The sequence below is a fragment of the Mirounga leonina genome, unplaced genomic scaffold (assembly GCF_011800145.1).
Source record: "Mirounga leonina isolate KUSES-001 unplaced genomic scaffold, KU_Mleo_1.0 Mir_125, whole genome shotgun sequence".
Classification (NCBI taxonomy): Eukaryota; Metazoa; Chordata; class Mammalia; order Carnivora; family Phocidae; genus Mirounga; species Mirounga leonina.
The window spans coordinates 67,733,136-67,755,232 of NW_023270305.1; the positions used below are offsets into that span (position 1 = coordinate 67,733,136).

At 40.4% G+C, this 22,097-nt stretch overlaps 1 protein-coding gene across 3 annotated transcripts in view; it reads right to left on the reverse strand.

Moving 5' to 3' along the window:
• The window catches only part of PLEKHH2 (pleckstrin homology, MyTH4 and FERM domain containing H2), a 106,377-nt gene that overhangs the window by 8,351 nt on the left and 75,929 nt on the right, over positions 1-22,097 (reverse strand). Inside the window, exons 20-26 of one of the 3 annotated variants that reach the window (XM_035001670.1) lie at positions 20,945-21,124; positions 18,949-19,046; positions 16,520-16,697; positions 15,026-15,181; positions 13,095-13,192; positions 5,779-5,920; positions 953-1,098 (exon numbers count right to left, since the gene is read on the reverse strand). In XM_035001670.1, coding sequence (XP_034857561.1) covers positions 953-1,098; positions 5,779-5,920; positions 13,095-13,192; positions 15,026-15,181; positions 16,520-16,697; positions 18,949-19,046; positions 20,945-21,124 — 998 coding nt within the window. Of the gene's footprint in view, positions 1-952; positions 1,099-5,778; positions 5,921-13,094; positions 13,193-15,025; positions 15,182-16,519; positions 16,698-18,948; positions 19,047-20,944; positions 21,125-22,097 lie in introns of those variants that run through there. The other 2 variants (XM_035001672.1, XM_035001671.1) reach the window with 2 other exon arrangements.

Below are 22,097 nucleotides of genomic sequence, written 5' to 3' on the forward strand. Positions count from 1 at the left end.
GAGTAAATTAGATTACAAAGGTAATTTCTCATGGTAATAACTTTCATTTTAAAAGAAAAGTACAAGATATTGAGACCAAAGAATGAATCCCTAATGGTGGAATTTTAGGTGCTACCTGGCTTGGAGAGATGCTGGCTGTGGGGAAGATGCCTTAAATAAAATCACAAGGGCAACCACTTACTCTACATAAACAAAAGACTGATCTTAAATGTTTCCATTTTGGAAAACTCATGGTGAATTGGATTTGCCTCTCTTTTTCAAGTGAATCAGCTTTTCATTATATATTCTCTAAAACCAAAATTCTAAACCATTTGAATTTAATTAAAAATTTATATTAAAAAATCTTGTGTAAGAAGATACTTTGCTTCCACGCCAGTTTGTTTATAATGGAAAACCGTAAGAGATAAAATGTTTTTGGTACACACATCATAAAATTAAACACAGTACTGGCCATTTTTTCTCTTTTATTAGCAGGATTAATTTGGACAAGAATGAATAAGATCAAATGAAAAGTAGACCTTCTAAATTAAGGTAAAAAAATTTTCCTTAAAAAAACTGTAAATAGAGATTCTCAAAATTCTAGGCCCATCTTAAATAAAAAGATCTATAACCTCTTGGGATTCAACAGTATTAAAAAATCTTAAGAAAATTGTCATGTATAACAATTTTCATCTTTAAAATTTGAACAGAAGAATATCACGAAAAGCCCAGCATGACTCTACCCTTTAAAGAGTCACAAGTAGGGGCTCCTGGGTGGCATCCGACTCTTGGTTTCGGCTCAGGTCATGATCTCAGGGTCGTGGGATAGGGCCCTGCGTCCAGCTCCCCGCTCAGTGGCGCGTCTGCTTCTCTCTCTCCCTCTCCCTCTGCCCTTCCCCTGTTCTTGCTCTCTCTCTGAAATAAGTAATTAACCCTTTAAAAAAAAAATAAAGAGTCACAAGTAGTTCCTTACCTTAACTGCTCTTCAGAAGAGTCATCTCTATACCTTTTAGGATAAAATTTTTCTATGACTTGTTTTAGAGTTTGATTTGTTTTGCACTGATTAGTAACATGCCCTGCTGGAGTTGAAAAGGGTCTTTCAAAATCTCCAATCTCCACCTAATTGCAAATCCAAAGAGAAAATATAGGATATTGAAGAGTTTTTAAAAAATTAGTTTTATTCTTTCTAAACATTCTTTATAATATATAATATATAAATCTATTTGTCATGATTGAGTGACTATGGAATTTATAATCATACATAAGTATTATTAATAAAATATAATTCCATTTGAAAAAAATCTGTAATTGAAACATTTCGATTCCATTTCTATGCAAAAGACTCTTAGTTAATGTTGTCATCTAGTAGCATTTCCTAAGGGCCACTAATATTATTACCCATAACAGCACAGGATAATTTTTCATTTTTAAGGTACTAATTTAATTGTTAATAATAAGGCAAAATGGAGGCTAAAAATAAAAGACAAAAAAAGTTATAAAGCTATGAGAAGTCTCAAAAAAAGTATTATTTGCATTTCCTAAGGGTCGCTATTGAATATAATGGAACAAGAACTATATTCTCATTACTTTCTTCCTAGATTTTCTCCATAAATGGTTCTGCATCCATCCCCTTATTCTGTTATTCTGGGAATAGAGCCCTCTATTCTTCTTTCTCCCTGAATGAAAGAATGTTCAATCATTATCTCTATTAACGAGGCTACACAGATGCCATTCTCTACCTACCCATCCATCTCTCCATCCACTCACCCACCCCCTCATTCATCCATACCTATGTTGAGTCTCCATTATATCTCAGGCACTGTACTAAGTGAGGTGAGATTTAAAAAAATAGCTGAGCACAGTTCCTACCCTCATGGAGTTTACTGTCTAGTAGAGGAGACTGAAGTATAAACAACTTGTTCATACTTGTAATGACTTGTGTCAAGTGTCTTATATAGGGTACCAAAGAGGGTTCAAGGAGTGAGATGGAGTGGGGACATTCAGATGAATGTCCTATTGAACATTCAAATCCCTTTATACAGCATTCCTCAACAAGCAGATGGAGGGACCCATCCATACTGGGTGGGGTCTCCATCTCAAGAGGGCCCTCTGCTTCCAGGTAAGCCGTTAGCAGAACCAGCCTCTGAGATTTTGACCCCTGTGGCTTCTCTTTTCTAGCTCTTAGTCTGACCCACTGCTGTCTAAATTCCTCATCTAAACTTTGCCCTTACAGTGTATTCTACCTCTCTAGGTCTCTGCCCCAGTTTCTTACTTGTTGGCTTCTTGGCTTGGCCCTGCTGTTCAGCTCTCATCCCCATCTCCTATCTCCTTCCCTAATTTCCTCACACCAAATACAAGTTGTCCATACTAAAATCTTTCCCCCAAAGCAAGCTTTTTTTTTTTTAAACAGTTCAATTTTTTTTTTTAAGATTTTATTTATTTATTTGAGAGAGAGAGAATGAGAGAGAGAGAGCACATGAGAGGGGGGAGGGTCAGAGGGAGAAGCAGACCCCCTGCTGAGCAAGGAGCCTGACATGGGACTCGATCCCGGGACTCCAGGATCATGACCTGAGTCGAAGGCAGTTGCTTAACCAACTGAGCCACTCAGGCGCCCCCAAAGCAAGCTTTTTATTGTCCTCACCGACCACCAGGTCATACTCAGCACAGCTACCTGTGAAACGTAAGAGCAAAATTTCACCCCCAGGGAGATGGCAGTTGGACAAACAATAGTTACAAATATTGGCCGTTCAGGACAACCTTTCCTATTAGGAAACCCTAGAGTGGAACCTCCAAGCTCAGCGTCCCCTCTCTGGCACCTGGCATACTGTGTGGCACAGAATGAGCACATACATGTTTGTAGAATAACTGAAAATTAGCTCAGAGGATTCCCAAAATGACTGCCATCAACATGACACCCTACCAGACACTATGTACAATGAGTCACGGTTAGCTCCAAGAATTTCCTAAGATGGAGATTATCAACAAGGACCTACAGGTATTCAAATCTACAACAGAAATAACCTTTCTTCTACAGATCTCATATTAGTATAATTCACTTGTCTTCACAAAGACTACTCTGAGGAAAAGAGAGCAGAGGTATTATTTAACTTTCATGGATGGAGAAATTATACTTCTTAGTTAGTAACACATTCAGAATTTTCTAGGTGTATATATAGTCTTACCTCTCTACTCCTTCCTCGAATTCATCTAAAACATGTTAGAAGTGTATGTCTCTTTCAAAGTACATTATAATTTTTCTTGGAGAAATGGTCTGACAAAATTAAAAGTTGATATAGGAAGACTAACTTAAATTTTAGTAAAAATGAAAGTGATTCCTTTAGAGGAACAGAGACTAGGATAGCAAGTGATAGGAAATCATACCTAATCCTATCACCAAAAAAAATATGTGATCTATTTGTCTTTTCCTCAGCTTTGCATCACTTGCAAAAAGAGAACCCTCAGTGTAGCATGAATGCTTTAAATTTTGGATGACCATAAAATTGTGAACTAAATGATCAACTATTTGTTCATCCAATGGAGAATGGACTACGTGTAAGGCACTGTGTTAGGTACAAAGATGAACAGGGACAGCCCTTTCCCTCAGGGAGCCTACAGTCAGTGTTGCAAAGCCAAAACAAATCAATACTAATAAACAATTGAGGTAAAGATAGTACTGTGCAGGAGAGGACAAAAACCCCAAGACTTCAGGAAGGTTTCCTGGAATAAGTGACACCCAAGATGAGAATTAAAGGATACACTGAAATTAACAGGTGAAGGAGTTGGGGGTAGAGATGTTCCAGGGCAGAAGAGACAAACAGGTAGACACAAGAGGTAAGAAAAAGTGACCCATTTGCAAGTCAGGGAATTGTGCAGGGAACCACAGTTTACGCTTTGTTGGAGCATAAAGCTTAAGGCAGGGAATATTAACAGAGGACGCGGGAGAGGTAGGCAGAGTTTAGATCATGGATGTCCTTCTCTGGAAACGAGGGAATGACATAGCTAGCTAAATTCATGTGTTTGCTAGATCTCCACCCCAGTTCCTAGTGCTGCCAAACAAACCACCACAGCACTGCTTCCAGGCCCAGGCCTTAAGAAAATGGTAGCCTCCACTTCCTGTCTCTCTCTCGGGACGTTGCTCTCCATCCAACCGCCATTCTGTGAGGAAGAACGCACAGCCACATGAAGAAGCCATGTGTAGGTGTTCTCGCTGACAGCCCCAACTAACAGCTAGCATCAGACACCAGTTGTGTACGTGGACGAGTCTTCAAATGATTCCGACCTGCAGCCACAGGGTCACGGCCAGCCTTCGAGTGAGGCCAGCTGACGCCATATGCAGCAGAGACAAGCTGTCCTTACTCATCTCTGCCCCAACTATTATTTTAAGTGATGGAGTCTTGGAGTCATTGCTTATGTAGATAACGGAAACGATCGCTCTAGTATCTGGGTGGAGGACAAATCTGTGGGGGATCAGACCAGAGAAAGGCTCATGAGTTAGAAGTCGGCCGCAGGAGTGTTAGCAGGACATGATGGTGGTCCAAACCATAGCAATGGTGGCCAACATGCAGACGAGTGAAGAGGAGCATGTATCTAAGAGTTAAAATGGGTGGGACATGGTGACCGGTGGGACCGGGTGAAAAGGAGGGCAGTCAGTGAGGATTCCTGGAAGCTTGCACGGGGGACTGCACAGAGACAGTAGCAGCAAAGACACAGAATGTGAAGGAAAAGGAGAGAAGACAATGAGTGCAGTTCTTACTATGTCGAATTTAAGGAGCCCATGAAAGAAGTGAACTGGAGAGAAAAGATTTGGGAATCAATGACAGGTGGTAGATAAAGAGATGTCCTGGGACTGTGTGCAGAGTGCAAGGACCAAAAACCTTGGGGAATCTAAGCCTTTGTCCTGATGACACATCATAAAGTTGCCTTAACATTTTTCTTTACTTAACCTGTGCACAGACTCCGGTGAGTTCTCTAATGACTATTCTCTCCTTCTTTCTGAGTAATAAAAACCTTGAATTTAGTGCTGCTCCTTGCCACCCAGCTAAGACTACATTTGCTAGTCTCCCTTGTAGGCTGGCAAGGCCGTATGACCAAGTTTTGACCAGGGAGACATAAATGCAAGTGTTCTATGTAACTTCCAGCAAGTTTCTCAAAGACGGGAAGGCATGCCCTGCTTCAGCCCTTCCTCCATCATGATGCCTGGAACACTGATGTAATAGCTGCAGCTCTGGCAGCTCTCCAGGACGTGAAGAGGACACGCTAGGGGAAGAAGGATGGAGAGCAAGATAAAACCCATGCCTCCAATGACTGCAGGGGAGCCAGCATGTCTATCTCTCTATGTGAGAGACAAACATACTTCTATTTGGATTAAGTCACTATTAATTTCTGAGTGTGTGTTTATAAAACTCTGAAGTTAATCCTACTGATATAATAGGTAAGCCAGAGAAAGTGCTCTAGCCTTTTCAAAGACTGATTCCTATTAGATTACTGAATGATTTCAGCATGGCGCCCTTAGCCCTGCAGCTCTACACTCAAACTCCTTTATTAAATGCAGAGCCTAGAGGGATACTTTCAAGATAATTAAGAAATTAGGTTCCATTAGGAATACTGTCTTAGTTGACATTACTGTAGTCGGCAATTCTGAGTCAAACTGTAATTACAATGCCCATAAGTTTTAAGGTGTTAATCATAGCAACGTGAACCTAAAGAATTACAAGATATATTGTTTTGCTACATTTAAATCAATATAGAAATTAGTATCTTACCTTTACTAAATATGACTCTACATAACACGGAAGTTACCTGAGCTAAAAGAGCTGCCATTTCTAATGCCAGGTCCTTGTTCAGAGGAAAAAGTCCATTTATTATTTGATCATTTGTCTGATACATTAACAGCAACTTTTCTCTATCAGTCTCTCCACGAGCTTGCATTGAGAAATATAGTCTAAAAAAAGAGAAAATCTTTCATTAGATGGTATTCTTACAAAGGAAGAACGTAAAGAGGAATCCAGAGGACTAATAGGGGGTTATTCTAACGTAGTTCCCCAAGTGATACAAACTTAGACCATTATTATTTGTCAGTGATCTCTGTGTCTGTTTCATATAATATTTTCAGCAGAGGAAAAGCTGTTTTGAGGTTGAGGAATGCTTCTATGCTATTTTTTATGCCATAAAATACCAAATCCTTAAGTGCTACTGAGGAAGAACCTAAGGCACTGAGTGAAATTAAATATGCCCTCTCTTGGAAGGGATGCTGATGTAACCCTTCATTTCAATGGGCTGTATAAAAGCAATTCCCCAAACAGTCATGATCTTTTCTAAATACCTTAGACATACCAGGGAATAGAAAATGAAGGTTTCGATTCTAAATTAACATCAAATGGGTGGGGGTGGCAGTTTTCTCTGGGGGTCTAAAAGATCTTATTTATACATTTAAATGTTTTGACTCCTTTTTTTTTTTTTTTTTGCCGTATCCGGATAAGCAGCTTTAGGAGTTCAAAAATAGTCTACATGTTGCTATTATTACTTGTTGAAATAGGAGATATCTTTTATTTGCCTAGGAGGCCTTCAGCAATTCAGTGACCTTCTTTATTTACTCATTTTGCCGCTTCACTATTCGGGAGAAATGGGGGCTCTGACTTCAGGCTCCAGACCAGGCACGGGGTGCTGTCAATGCTGTAGATGTTACGACAGTGGGGTGGGTAAGCAATACCTTGCCATACTTTAAAGATTTATTTACTGATTTGAGAGAGAGTTATTGGGGTGGGGAGCAGAGAGGGGAGAGAATCCTCAAGCAGACTCCCCCCCTGAGTGCAGAGCCCGACCCATTTTCTATTCTTTCTGGCATGCCCAAAAGATGGAACCTGGAAAGGGGAAATGAAGCTCTATAGGCAAAAAGGGAAAAACAATTCCGGACACGTATATAAGAAGACAACATGGAGAATCGCTGACTCAAACCCCTAATGAAAGAGTTTGGGCTCCAACAACTACACAGGGACTTGGACAGAATGTGGAGAGGAACCAGAGTCACAAAAATGATCAAGAGTCAGAAACTCAAATCCACGGTCTTGAAGAGACAAGGTGCCAGGGGAATGTGGTGTGTCTCCAATATGACCAGCTTCTAGGCACTCCCCAGTCCTAAAGAGACCTGCGGTAGAGGAAGTGGGCGTCTGTCATGCAGGCAGGGCCTGGGTCAGACAGCAGGGCTATTTGCAAATGTCCACCTCCTCACTTGACACCAGGAAGTGGAATGCTGTGGGATGGAAATGTCATCACAACGAGGACCAGTTCTGCTACCTGGACGTGGCAGGGCTCCCAGCGCTGCTGGGGGACCCTTGTTTGCCTCCGACTGACTCCATATTTCATTCCTAGGAGCATTTATTTCCTGCTGTTGTCTTTCTCCTCCTCTTGTTCACTTACTTCCCTTCCCTATTCCTTCCTCCAGTGTCTACTGATGACACTCCTGAACTGCAGTCGTGACCCCCTTGCCTGCTGCCTCTACGGCAACCACCTCAAGTCATCTGCTCAGAAGGCACCACTCTGCAAAGCCTTCTTCAATATTCCCACAACGTCTTGTACATACACATGTTATATTCATAGTGGGAGCCAATATGGATGGGCATTTACTGTGTGGCTGGCTCCAATTCGGATTTACATTTGCCAAACTTAGTCCTTCAGAAGCCCTAGAAGTAGACACTGTTGGGCGCCTGGGTGGCTCAGTTGGTTAAGCGACTGCCTTCAGCTCAGGTCATGATCCTGGAGTCCCGGGATCGAGTCCCACATCGGGCTCCCTGCTCAGCGGGGAGTCTGCTTCTCCCTCTGACCCTCCCCCCTCTCATGCTCTCTCTAGCTCATTCTCTCTCAAATAAATGAATAAAATCTTTAAAAAAAAAAAAAAAGAAGTAGACACTGTTTGCATTTCCATTTTATGCAGAAGGTATCTGAGGCACAGAGGTGGTAAGTGACTTGCTCAAGGCCACACAGTGAGGTGGACAGCCAGGATTATAACCCAGGCGGTGTTTCTCCAGAGCTCCTGTTCTTCACTACTCTGCTCTACTGTTCCCGTTACAGGATTAATTACATTGCTAAGATTTCGTGTCTTTCTCTCCCTGTAAACTGGAAGATTCTAAAGGGTAGGGGAGGTCTTTTCACCTTTGAATCCCCAGGGCTTCGATGAGGCCTGGCACTGATGCACACTGAACGGATGTTTACGGCATGAATGGGTAAATGAATGGTAGAATCACTAAATACAGGAATTATTTGCCAAAAAAGCCTGAAAAGTCCCCTTCTGTAGCCTTGGGTAAGTGACTTAACACACTAGAGCTTCAGTTTCCTCCTCTGTAAGATGGGGATAATAATAATACCCGTCTCACTGGGGTGTTGCTAGGATTATATCAGAAGATGCATGGAAGGAGCTCAGCACAGGGCCTGGTGTGTGGTAAGTGGTCAATAAATGTTGGCTATTATTATTACTGTTAGTATTGTTATTAGGGTTCTTCTGTAGTGGTCTTTGGAATCACAAGAGTCTCTTCATTCTGGACTTTTTTTTTTTTTAAGAGTTTATTTATTTATTTGACAGAGAGAGACACAGTGAGAGAGGGAACACAAGCAGGGGGAGTGGGAGAGGGAGAAGCAGGCTTCCCGGTGAGCAGGGAGCCCGATGTGGGGCTCGATCCTAGGACCCTGGGATCATGACCCAAGCTGAAGGCAGACGCTTAACTGGCTGAGCCACCCAGGCATCCCTGCCATGAGTCCAATCTACCTCTCTAGTTTTATCTCCTCCTCTGTAGATTACATGGCAACCAAGCTGGATCCTGGACACTCCGTGCGCACGTCCCAGGCTTCTCCATCTCTGGGCCTTTAACGTCACTGCACTGATAAGAAGACTGCCCCTGTTTCCCCCACCTTTTGGCCTGTTGAAGTCTTACCCATTCTAAGGGTTGCCCAAATGTCCTTTCCTCCACAAGGCCTTTTCCACCTGTCACGTGGAAGTGGGTTCTTCTATGCATTCCCTAGACCTTACAAATTATCTCAAAGCTTTATCAAAAGTGCCTCATATTGAGGTTATTTATGTAGAAGTCTTTTTTTTTTTTTAAAGATTTTATTTATTTGACAGAGAAAGACACAGCGAGAGAGGGAACACAAGCAGGGGGAGTGGGATAGGGAGAAGCAGGCTTCCTGCTGAGCAGGGAGCCCGATGTGGGACTCGATCCCAGGACCCTGGGATCACGACCTGAGCTGAAGGCAGAAGCCACCCAGGTGCCCCTGGATTTTTTTTTTTTTTTTAACAGTACCAATGACCTTTATTGTCTGTAACAGGAAGTGGAAGAGGGGACATGAGAACCCTGGCTCCAGGGGCAGGCTCCAAAGACCTACTCTGTCTTCGTCCCCCAAAAAGCCATTCTGGAAACTTTTTTAGTGTGAACACAGCTGGAAGAAATGGGATAACCTAGATGACCCGTCAAGATGCTTCTTGGCTTAGGAGCCAAAGGATACAGGTGTTAAAGATGGCAGAGATGGGAATGTCCATCTGTGCTCCAGAAAACTAATGAATCACAAAGGACTACTGAAAATAACCCTGTGTTTCAGGGGGGGATAGGAAGAGTTGTCTTATTCAGGGAAGGACCCTGGCCAGTTTTGTTTTGTTAAAAACATGTCTTGACTTCTGTGGTTTCAAACACACAGTATGAAACCAAATTGAATAAGCAGCTTAAACATAAACAGAATTTAAACTTTAGTTTCCAAATGGTTGCCTACGAAAACAAGTTCAAATGCTATTAATTAGACCTTTATCCTCTAAATCTAAATAATTAAAATTCCATTAACTTACTAACTATAAATACAAGTTCCACGATAGAGAGCTGGTGTGCAGTTTCGCTCATTACAGTGCTGCCCGACGTGAAGAACCAAGTCCTTGGCCACATGATAGGTCACGGCCAGTTCCCCTCCTCACTGTGTCACTGGAAATTAGGGCTCATTGTCTAAGCTATTTATACATACATGCAAACCGCGACCGTATGTAGAAACGTAGTACTTTCTCAGAGTTGTGGCTATCCAGCCATTTCAAACTTCTGTTAAAAATTAAACCTTTTGGTTGAGTTGCTTTTTTTGTCAGAGATATTGTCATGGGGCTTTTTTTTTTTTCCTTTGACAAGGCAATCTTTATTATGTGTTATTCACAACTCTCTTTATCCTTTCTAATGGCATTTGCTAGACTTGGAGTATTATTCTTATTTGTGTTTCAAGACTACCTTTCTCCATTTCATCCAGATTTGATTTGGGTTCCAATCATAGCCATCACAGACAGAATTAGCATGTGCTAAGCATTCGTAAGGTATGCATTATTAGGAATCGTCTTAGACTTGGAAATAATTCCATTTAGTTCCAAGAAAACCAAATGAGAATTCCTGAACCTCTCTGCATAAAGACAGATGGCAGGTCAGGTCCAAGAGTTGGCTCTCTTCCACAAAAGGTAAGATTAAGAGACAGGGCAGCAATGGGGACCTCCAGATCAGTGCTTCTCAAAAGTTAGCACGTGTAAGAATTGCCTGGAGAATTGTTAAAACACAGACTCCTTATGCCCAGAGATTCTATTTGACTCAATAGGTCTGAAGTGGGCCTAATAATTTGCATTTCTTTTTTTTTTTAAGATTTATTTATTTATTTATTTATTTATTTATTTATTTATTTATTTTAGAGATAGAGAGAGAGAGGGAGAGAGAGGGAGAGCAGGGGGAGGAGCAGAGGGAGAGGGACAAGTAGACTCCAGGCTGAGCGCAGAGCCCCACACCAGGCTTGATCCCACGACTCTGAGATCACAACCTGAGCCAAAATCAAGAGTCAGACACTGAACCCACTGAACCACCCAGGTGCCTCTAATTTGCACTTTTTTTTCTTTTTAAAGATTTTTATTTATTTATTTGAGAGAGAGAAAGAGAGAGAGAGAGCATGAGAGGGGGGAGGGTCAGAGCTCGGAGAAGCAGACTCCCCGCTGAGCAGGGAGCCAATGCGGGACTCGATCCCGGGACTCCAGGATCATGACCTGAGCTGAAGGCAGTCGCTTAACCAACTGAGCCACCCAGGCGCCCCTCTAATTTGCACTTCTAATGTATTTCCACGGGATCCTGAAGCTGCAGGTCCACCGCCTGCACCTTACGAACCACCACTCCAGCAATCACAGAACTCAAAATCATCTGGAAGGTCCAAGTCTTCCATACTTGATGTTAGCCAAAAGGCCGAGCAAGTCTTCCAACCTGCTGTACTTGCCAGTCACCAAAGGACCACAGATAAAGGCTACCATCAGTGGCAAGAGGTTCCTTCAGGAGTAGAGCCTACTAGATTTCCATTATCTAAGTAATCCTGCTTATCTCCAGGAAGCATGATTTTAAAATCTTAGATACCAAAGCTTAACAATCACCTTCCTGTTACTCACAACTCTTGCAAATCACCACAGTTCATGAACCCCTGAATAGAGAAGCTCCTTCCAATGGCTACGACCAATGGCTCATGACTGCCATTTATTCGGATCAAAGGAATCCGTTCAAACAGTGGGTGGCCTTCTGAGAGTAGGCGCCAATATGAATGCACCATATTTATTCAACCATTCCCCTATTAATAAACACGTGAAGTCCCTCCCAACACTTAGTTTTCACTGTTACAAAACATATGGCAAAGAAGATACTGGGATGTACTGGAATATTCTCATTCACCTATGTGGCTATTTCTGTGGGACAGATCATTAGGAAAAGAAATCCCTAACTGGATCAAAGGCTATCAAATTCTTTGTTATATAGTGTCTTTACTACTTCTTTTTTTTTTTTTTTTTAAGATTTTATTTATTTGACAAATAGAGACACAGCGAGAGAGGGAACACAAGCAGGGGGAGTGGGAGAGGGAGAAGCAGGCTTCCCGCGGAGCAGGGAGCCCGATGCGGGGCTCGATCCCAGGACCCTGGGATCATGACCTGAGCCGAAGGCAGACGTTTAACGGCTGAGTCACCCAGGCACCCCAGTAGTGTCTTTACTTCTTACACTCCAATTTTAGGCCTACGAACATCTTCCAAAAGTTGGCTTCTGAAAGAAGTAACCATTAAATCAGTAATTCCACCAGTAATTCTCTGGTCTGATATTTTAGATTTCTTATTTTATGGGGTAGAAGATCCACATAAAATCAGCAAAATACCTTTTTATTTTTTTGTACAGTTTATGTCACCTGGTCAGTGAACACTGTTTTTATTAAGTACTACCTTCTGCTAATACATGAGAAAATACATGAGAGCAGGAACACAAGCAGGGGGAGTGGGAGAGGGAGAAGCAGGCTTCCCGCCGAGCAGGGAGCCCGATGCGGGGCTTGATCCCAGGACCCTGGGATCATGACCTGAGCCGAAGGCAGACGCTTAAGGACTGAGCCACCCAGGCGCCCCATTATTTTATTATTTTTTTAAAGAATTTATTTATTTATTTATTTGGCAGGGAGAGAGAGAGAGCACAAGCAGGGGGAGCGGCAGGCAGAGGGAGAGGGAGAAGCACTCTCCCCACAGAGCAGGGACCCTGGGATCATGACCTGAACATAAAGGCAGACACTAAACCAACTATGCCACCCAGGCGCCCCAGATTTTGTTTTATTTAAGTAATCTCTATGCCCACCATGGGGCTCAAACTTAAGACCCCAAGATCAAGAGTCATATGCTCTTCCGACTGAGCCAGCCAGGTAGGTGCCCCCAGAAATATTTCTTCCTACTACAGATCTTCAGTAGAGTATTTGAGTATTTAATCTTTATGAAAAATGTAATGCTAAAGAAACTGTTGAAAGTGAAAAAAATTCACCCATGTAGCGACCACCTTAAGAAAGCAGCTATTCTTTCTTACAGTTTTTTCCTAATCTTTGTCCAAATGCATATTTTTATAAAATATACCCGTTCATGACTTAAAGAGACTAGAGTGAGAAACAAAATTTTATGTGACAGTTTCTCCCTAGAGAAGCAGAGTTTCCTTTTACTGAAAAACCAACACACAAATAAATATTGTAACTAGCAAGGCTATTTAATGAGAAAGTGTTGGCGCATGATTTGAGCGTAACGGTACACCCATACTTTGACATTTGGATACAGCATTACACACCTGTTTTTATAAGTTAGACGAACAGTTCTCGTACCTTCCCATTTCCCAGGCTGCTGTTCTTTGGAGGCCTGCTCCCACTTAGAAATAATGTCACATATCTAGAAGGGAAGTGGAAAACAGAGATTTAGAGCAATTCTCAAATCAGCATTTTTTGAAGACAAGCATGTCTGCAGACTGAAAAATTTCCAATTAACATGATCAAACCAAACAGACTGAAGCCTTTTGTTTTAAGCTTCTGTGCACTCCTGGTTTTAGATTTAATTATAAATTGTTCTTTGGTCCACTTATCCTCTTGGACACCCATTAACTTTGGACTGTGGCCATGAATTTTTTACTGAAAAAGGAATCTTAATGAAAGACTGCATGAGACTGGAAACAAGAAGATTCCAGGAATTTTTTTCATAATTTAGTCATTGAAGAAGCAACTTTTCCACCTTCTGAGTTTATAAAGACTGGAATAACTGAAGTTATCTCAAAGAAACTTGAAATGTAATCTTAAGATTCTTTGATTGGAAAGAAAAAAAAATTCTTCAGGTATCAAATAAATGTTTGCTTGCTTTTTTTAACAGGTCGTCTAGAGAATTATAAATAAAAGTTTTCAAAAATATGTGGTAAGCAGTATACTCAGCTCAAGTCAACCAAAAAGACTAGCTTATCTTCTTGACTAATTATTAACCACAGTGCTCTAGGAATGTGTGTCTCAAAAATTTACATTTGAATGTGCTGAACCGGATAGGATATACCTGGAGCTGAGGAGAAAAAGACATTCCTTTATCTAGATTTCTCAGTATGCAGACACATATGCAGAGGGGCGGGGAGGCGGGTAGCACACCTACTAACCAACATTTCTAATGAACTAAGTATGAGTTTCAACAGTGTTCTGTGGAACCCCTTCTAGCCCCAAAAGGCTGATCTGCAACTGAAGTTGGGCTTCAGTAGTTTGAGGAAAAGTACTGACATTTCATGTCCTCTTAACCTGTGGGATCTATTACTTCTGATTCTATTTCTTCTCCTATTCTGCCTCAATTCTTTTATCTTCAAATCACAGAAATACCTTCACCCTGCAACAAGGCGCTTATTCCCAAGAGCAATCAAGGACCATATCAAGTAAGGAAAGGACCCAGACCCAGTTCTAGTTGTGCTATTGGGTGTAAATCGTTTTCTGCTCTTGGGCTACAGCTTCCTCATTTGCAAATAAGAGGGCTATTCCTGTAAGGTTCTATGGTTCTGTATTTTATATTTCTGTTACCATTGCTAGATGGAAACTTTATTAAAGTCATTTTACTATGACCTAGAAAAGATTTTTAAAAAAATCTTCCAATTTTCCATCTTTGTTCATGATTTTCCTTATGTTTGCAATTCCCTCTTTATTTCCACAGGCCCATTTTCTACCCGTCCTTCAAAGTCCAGTTCAGCTCTTCCTGATTTTCCAGTGCTGAACTTAATCTCTGTGGAACATTCACAGGACTCTTAAATCATTTATCACTTTAAATTTTGGCTTAAGTTTATCAGCGTATAAGGCTGCTCTTCCCCAAGCAAATTATAAATTCACTGTGGACAGGGACTACTTCTGGTCCTTCTTTGCATTGCCCAGAAGGTCCAGCCCAGCTCCTACAACAGGTAAATATTGCCTAGTGAATGAACACGATAAAAAGCTATTTTATTAGGGTTTCCATACCTCCTCTCTTATTACCCTACTACTTAGGGTGGTATTGCTATTATTAAGCCTTTCCTGTCTTAACATGGAGCATGTGTGTGTGCAGATTGTGTTTAAGAATTCTACTTCAACAATTTTTTTTTTATTGTGCAGATTAGATGATTTAAAATTTTTGAAACCTCCTGAACTAAATTTTTTGCAAATAGCTTTTGCTATTTGTAGTAGCTTCTTTGCTGTTTGCCGGGTGTGCCTTCTTAAAAGGAGTTGGCTTCACCTTTATGTTTCCTTGAAGACAATGCTCTAAATCCCTGCCAGAAGGATCGTCCGTGAATAATGCAAAGCCAGACTGTGTTGGCTTCCTCATTCCTGTATCTTGGTTCAAAGTGTTCAAAAATTCTTCCACTGTGGTAGATGCATCAAATCCAACTACCTAAGCAGAAATAACAAAGTTGTTCTCTTAATTAAAAACTATGTACATTTCAAACGTAAATTTCAAGAGGGATTTCAGGGGGGAGACAGGGCATATTTGATGCATGATTAATGATAACATATATTTATCTAGGTGCTTTAACTCCCCCCCAAACCAAATCTCCACTGGAGAAAATTAATGTCATCTTAATTGCTAGGTTGCTGTAAGAATTCAGAAATCTTGGCTTCAGCCAACAGACATGAATTCAAAATACAAAGATCATTTGACAGCCATAAACATCTTGCAGAGATATCATGCCCACCCATTAAAAGCAAACCGAGAACTACAGTACAATATGCAATCTTTAAGCTAATGGAAAAAAGTAAACAAGAAATGCACTTAAACAGTCATGCGGATGTAGAGTCGAGTATAGGGAATATAGTCAATAATCTTGTAATCACTTTGTATGGTAACAATGGTAACTAGACTTATCTTTGTGATCATTTCGTAATGTATATAAATGTAGGATCACCACGTTGTACACCTGAAAGTAGTGTAACGTTGTGTGCCAACACTTCAATTAAAAATGAATAAATAAAAATAAATACTGTTTGTTTCTTTAATATGCAGTTACATATCTGAACTCTGTGATAAAAAGCTATGGCAGCAAAGATTAGCTGCCGGCTTTGGAACATGTTTGCTTCCGTTAATAAGTGAACATCTGGGGACGCCTGGGTGGCTCAGTCGGTTAAGCAGCTGCCTCTGGCTCAGGTCATGATCTTGGGGTCCTGGGATCGAGCCCCATGTTGGGTTCCCTGCTCAGCGGGGAGCCTGCTACTCCCTCTCCATCTGCCCTTCCCTTCACTTGTGCTCTCTCTTGCTCTCTCTCTCTCTCAAATAAATAAATAAATAAAATCTATAAGAAAAAATAAGTGAACACCTAGATCTGAGAGCTGGAAGGCCTGAGAGGAGTTTTCCCAGATAATTCTTGAGATTCGGAGACTTTGAAAAAACTAAGTCTATACACACCCACTGTCAGTATTTATTTTCTCACCTAGCAAGTGCACTGGTTGGGAAAAGCCTCAACCAAAGTGTTTTTCATTTTCTCTATCAGAATTTTAAGAGCAGTAAAACTCCTCCCTTATTTGGCTCAATTTGGATTTCAGTGTGAATCCTTAGCAAAAGTGTTTCAAAACTCAGCTGTTCTGATAGAAGATGTAATATATTTGCACATTTATGATCACTGCCAGCTGATGACAAAGGTAGGAAGATAGTCTCACTCCCCTATTCCACAGAAGCTACACGCAAGATTCAAGGTTAAGCAAGCATGCTTTCATCAGGGCAGAAAGTGTAACCCACCTGATATATCCCATTCATGAAGTGCACGGGGATACTGAAGGGCAAAGAATGATGGTAAGGGTTTCGAAGAAGGGTTGAAAGAATTTCCATTCTTGAGGGTCTTGCTTCTCGATCTCCATTTTGTTGCGTTCTTTCCACACATCGCTGACAGTAAATGGCATATTTTCCAAATTCTGTCCTATAATACACAACTTAAGATAAAGCCTAGGAATAAATTTGAGACAACCTAATACATTAGGTTGGTGTACATTACCATGTCTTACGCTAACTTTGACATTAATTCTTCTTTTTGAATGATGATATTAAACTGCTATAACTTTTCCCAAATTCTAGTTTCTTTACTTTTGCAACTGACTGAATCAAACTTCCCCATAAAGCAGTCTTCCTCTTTATTGTATTATTGTAGTCACAAAATGAATTTAAAGTTACCAGTCATTATATGATCAATAGACAGGAATTATATTAACAAATACAGAGGAAATAATTGTATGAAAATAGGATAGGCTAACTTAGGAAACATGATGTAGCAGAGTTCTCTTTGGAGGAACATGGAGGTTAGTGCTCTCCTGCTAAACTTGGTAAGAAAATACCTTCGAACAACAAAAAAATACATGTATGTTCTTTCTTAACCCTATAAAACATGCACTTCTTAAAAAATCTTAAGCATTAAACAAAACCACTGGAGTAAATAAATGCAAAAACTGGATAGAGATCTTATTTGCCCTCATTTGTTATACATAATTTTTATAAAAGCAGACTGATAATACCTCCAAATATGTTTGTATTGTAAAGTGCCTTTTAGGCAGACTTTAAAATGAAACCCTTTAGGGGTGCGTGACTCTTGATCTCAGGGTTGTGAGTTTGAACCCCACGTTAGCTGTAGAGATTACTTAAAAATGAAATCTTTAAAATGCCTCCCTTTGGGGTGCCTGGATGGTGCAGATGGTTAAGCGTCCAACTTTTGGTTTTGGCTCAGGTCGTGATCTCAGGGTCATTGAGATTGAGCCCTGCGTTGGGCTCTGCACTCTGCAAGGAGTCTGCTTAAGACTCTCCCTCCCCCGGGGCACCTGGGTGGCTCAGTCAGTTAAGCGGCTGCCTTTAGCTCAGGTCATGGTCCCAGGGTCCTGGAATCGAGCCCCGCATCAGGCTCCCTGCTCGGCAGGAACCCTGCTTCTCCCTCTCCCACTCCCCCTGCTTGTGTTCCCTCTCTTGCTGTGTCTCTCTCTGTCAGATAAATAAATAAAATATTAAAAAAAAAAAGACTCTCCCTCTCCCTTTACCTCTTCCCTCTCTGCACATGCACACTCTCTTTCTTTCCCTCTCTCTCTAATAAATAAATCTTAAAATGCCACCCTTTGTCTAGGGGTTCTTCAGTGACTACAACTAAAAGCACGTGACCTTGGGGTACCTGACTGGCTCTCTCAGGAGAGCATGGGACTCTTGATCTTGGGATCATGAGTTCAAGCCCCACACTGGGGTATAGAGATTACTTAAAAATATAAATAAATAAATAAATAAATAAATAAATAAATAAATAAAAATAAAATCACATGACTTTGATCACAGAGTCCCCCAAATATAATACAAATTGGGGAGTATTTTATTTCTAAGTTGTTTTCTGTTATCATTGTGTTTGTTCTGTTTGTTTTAGAGCCAGAGTCTATTTAAGTCGCATAACATGAGCCTGTTGCGCAGAATGATCCTGATAACTCCTGGCTGGGTGCCCTGGGTCCCACTGTAAGAAAGCCATACCGACAGGGGGATTTTAAATGTCTTTTTGAAGGGGGTAAAAATTCTGAAGCAATTCAAATACACACAGGTATAAAAGGAGGGAAGACCCTCGGGGAAGTTTTCCCACATAAAAGAGTTCAACGTAGAAAAATAGCAACAGGGAAAACGAAGGAAACAAAACAGTTGCTTTTAGGGAATGAGCACCCACTCTTGCTAAGTCATCCAGCCCTGAAATGTACAAAGACTTTTCACTTAAAAATATTCTTTTTCAGGTGCTTGAGTGGCTCAGTTGGTTAAATGACTGCCTTCAGCTCAGGTCATGATCCTGGAGTCCCGGGATCGAGTCCCGCATCGGGCTCCCTGCTCAGCAGGGAGTCTGCTTCTCCCTCTGACCCTCCCCCCTCTCATGCTCTCTCTGTCTCTATCTCATTCTCTCTCTCAAATAAATAAATAAAATCTTTAAAAAAAAATATTCTCTGTCAATTTTTCAAGCCTTTATTGCAGCCTTCTGTAAGAGATTTAGCACAACAAAGGAAATATTTTCCAAGCCTCACACAAAGGAGAACCAAGGGCTCCTGTACCAACAGTCGTTTCACACATTCCTCCGCAAATGTACCTGGCAGGTTACTAAATACTTATGACTTATTGTCGACTTTCAGAGCCACGAAAACCGTTCAGCTGGCTAGTTGTCTGCACACCTGGAATCTGCATTCCTCTTTAGGTGGAGCCTGAGGAGCCACAGGAAAGGATGGTGGGGAAGGAAGAGCCCAACACAGAGAGCCAAGAGCTGCCAGCCCTGGGCAAAGAGAAGCACCCAGGTTAGACACCATCTGGCAGGCAGAGACCCGAGCGAGAGCCAGTGTAACTGGCAGGGGCTGTGAGGAAACGGATGATGATGGTCCTTCTCAGCCCCCACGCGTTTTTGCTTCTTCCACATAAACATTATCTGCTTGGAGTATTTATAATACAAACATCCCATGTTCCATAATCCACCGAATTGTATACCCTATTGTCTACAACTGAGGTACCCAAGGTCATGTAGATATGGTAGTTCTTTTGACATCACTCTCAAAGAGTAGGGGGCATTGTTTTTGTCCACTTATGTATTTACTCATTTGCTGAAATAGAAGTAATGGCTTTGAGGAAAGGCAGACTGAAAACAGTAAAAAATCATATATCCCAAACCAAAACCAATCTACCCACACATACACACATATATATATATATCTAAGTAAGGGGCAAGTATAATAATATTAGCAGAGGTTATCTCTATGTAATGGGATTACATGTGATTTTTGTTTTTCCTTTGCTCTGTTCTGTATCTTCTTTTCTATTTTTTTTCTTATTAAGCAAGAATAACTTCAATCATTTTGTAAATGTTATATGAAAAAGAAGGAGAGGGAAAAAGGTACTGTCTCTGCTCTTGAGTTTACCTATAGTCTAGGAGAGTTATATATTTTAACGGTAATTTACAATATAACATGGTTAATACCATGTCATAATCTTTTTTTTTTTTTAAGTACAACCAACGGAGGGAATAATTAACTGCTGTGGGAGTCAGGGAAGTATTCACAGGAGAGATGTTGCCTGGGTCAACTGTAAAGTCTACAGGTAGGAAGAGAGAAGGGGACCCAGGTAACAGGAAGAGCAGCAGGTGCAAGGTGAAGGATAATGTGAAGACATGGTGTGCCTGAAGAATGGGGTGTGTTTACTCTTTCAGTGTATGCTGGATGCAGGATGCAGGATGCATAAAATTAAGTGGAGAAAGAGGAGGCTTCGGGAGCTAGATTATGAAGGGCCCTCAATACAAATGAAGCTTAAGCTTCCAACATCACTCATGCATGGGCCCTCCAAGGCCTGGGAACAGCCGTATCTACTGTGTTTATATGATCCTGTGTTCTTTTAAAATGTGTGAAAGTAACATACTTAAAAAAAAAACACACATTATTAGTATAAGCTTAAATTGTATAAGCTCCAACTCCCATGAAACCTGAATCCCCTGAGAGTACTATTTGCTAGGGTAAGAACTGTCTAGTTTCATCCTGCAGTTAATAGGGAGTTAATAAGCAAAGATTAAAACAAGCATTCATTGAAGAGTAAACATCAGTGACCAAAAGCTACCTGAAAATAAACTCAGCTACACTAATAGTTAAAGAAAGGCATCCTAAATCACTAGTGAAATACCACTCTTTACCTGGAGAGAATTTAAAAGCAGAATGACACTGAACATTGTTGAAAATATGTGGAAATTCTAGAAATGGATTCAAAGAAATTCGCTGGACTTGTACTCAGAGTTTAGGTTTTGGAGATGTCTACGGTAGTGGTATTTATTATAAGAAAAATGATTGGAAGAACCTAAATGTGTAGTGACTGATATTAATGCACCGTTAATGTTTTTGAAGAACGCTGAAGGATACAGGGGAAATGTTATGTTCTACAGTTTTAAAAAAGTAGTATGCACACTGCAGCTTTAGTGATGTGGAAACAGTGAGTGTGCATAAATACACACACATACACACTTATACAGAAACATAAATTATAAATAAACTGAAAGAATACACATCAAAATATTCATAGCTATTTTTTCTTTTCATACTTTTTGCATTTTTCAAATGTCTATATTGAGTATGTATCATGCTCACGGTGAGGAAAACAACATCATTTTAAATTGCACATATAGGTATCAATATATACCTGCAGCGGTCCTGGTTGATTCTGTGGCTGTCTCCGTCTTGTCTGTTTAATGAGCTGACAGCAAATTTCATTCTGGAGCTCAGGATGTGTCAGACAGATTTGCAAAGCACTCTGGGCTAGAGATATATGATAATCAATCGCAGGGGAGTCAACTGCTGCATTTATAAAAAGCTGGCATGTCTGAATTAAAAAAGAAAAGATATATTCAAAGTGAGAAATGATTAGATTTATTCTGCACGAATTATATTGATTCTCTTCATAGCAGTAGTTTTTGTTTAAAAGGATGGAAAAAGATATATTATGATAACACTAACCAAAGATATCTGGAGTGGCTACATTAAAATCAGACTAAGTAGATTTCAGAGCAAGGAATTCTGCGAGAGATAAAGAGGGTCATTTTAAAATGACAGTGGGGTCAGTTCTGCTAGAGGACATAACAATCCCAAATGTTTATGTACTTAATAACACAGCTTCCACATATATGGAGCAAAACCTGATAGGATTGCAAGGAGAAACAGACAAATCCTCAATTATAGTTGGAGATTTCAATATCCCTTTCATAATAATTGAGAGAACAAGTAGACAGAAAATCATTAAGGATTTAGAAAACTTCAACAACACTATTAACCAACTTGACCTAATTGACATTTATAGAACACTCCACCCAAGAGTGGAATATGCGTTCATTTAAAAAGTATACAGAACATTAATGATCTGTCATCCACCAGACTATAAACTTCATATGAACAGTGACTCTGTCTTATTTATCTTTGTATTCTCTACACAGCATAGAGTGACACAGTAAATGTTTAATGAATTAATGCATTTAAAATCTGATTAAATGTAATATATATTAAGAAAGGTTAAAGGGAAGTGTTCATAAACACAAATGGTTGGCTTTAACTACCACGTTGTTATATATAGTGGGTAGTCTTTACCTCTTCTGAGAACAGAATATAATCAAATAAATTGACTCTCTAAAGCATTGTGCCCAAGCATTACATGAAATGCTCCATGAAAAAAAGATTTCTACCATTAAATTTCATCATGGTAAGGAAGTACCTATCATTATTTTATGAATGGTGAATTTGTCAAATGCCTTTTCAGCATCCATGGAGATAACTGTCTATGATAATAAATCATAGTAATAGAC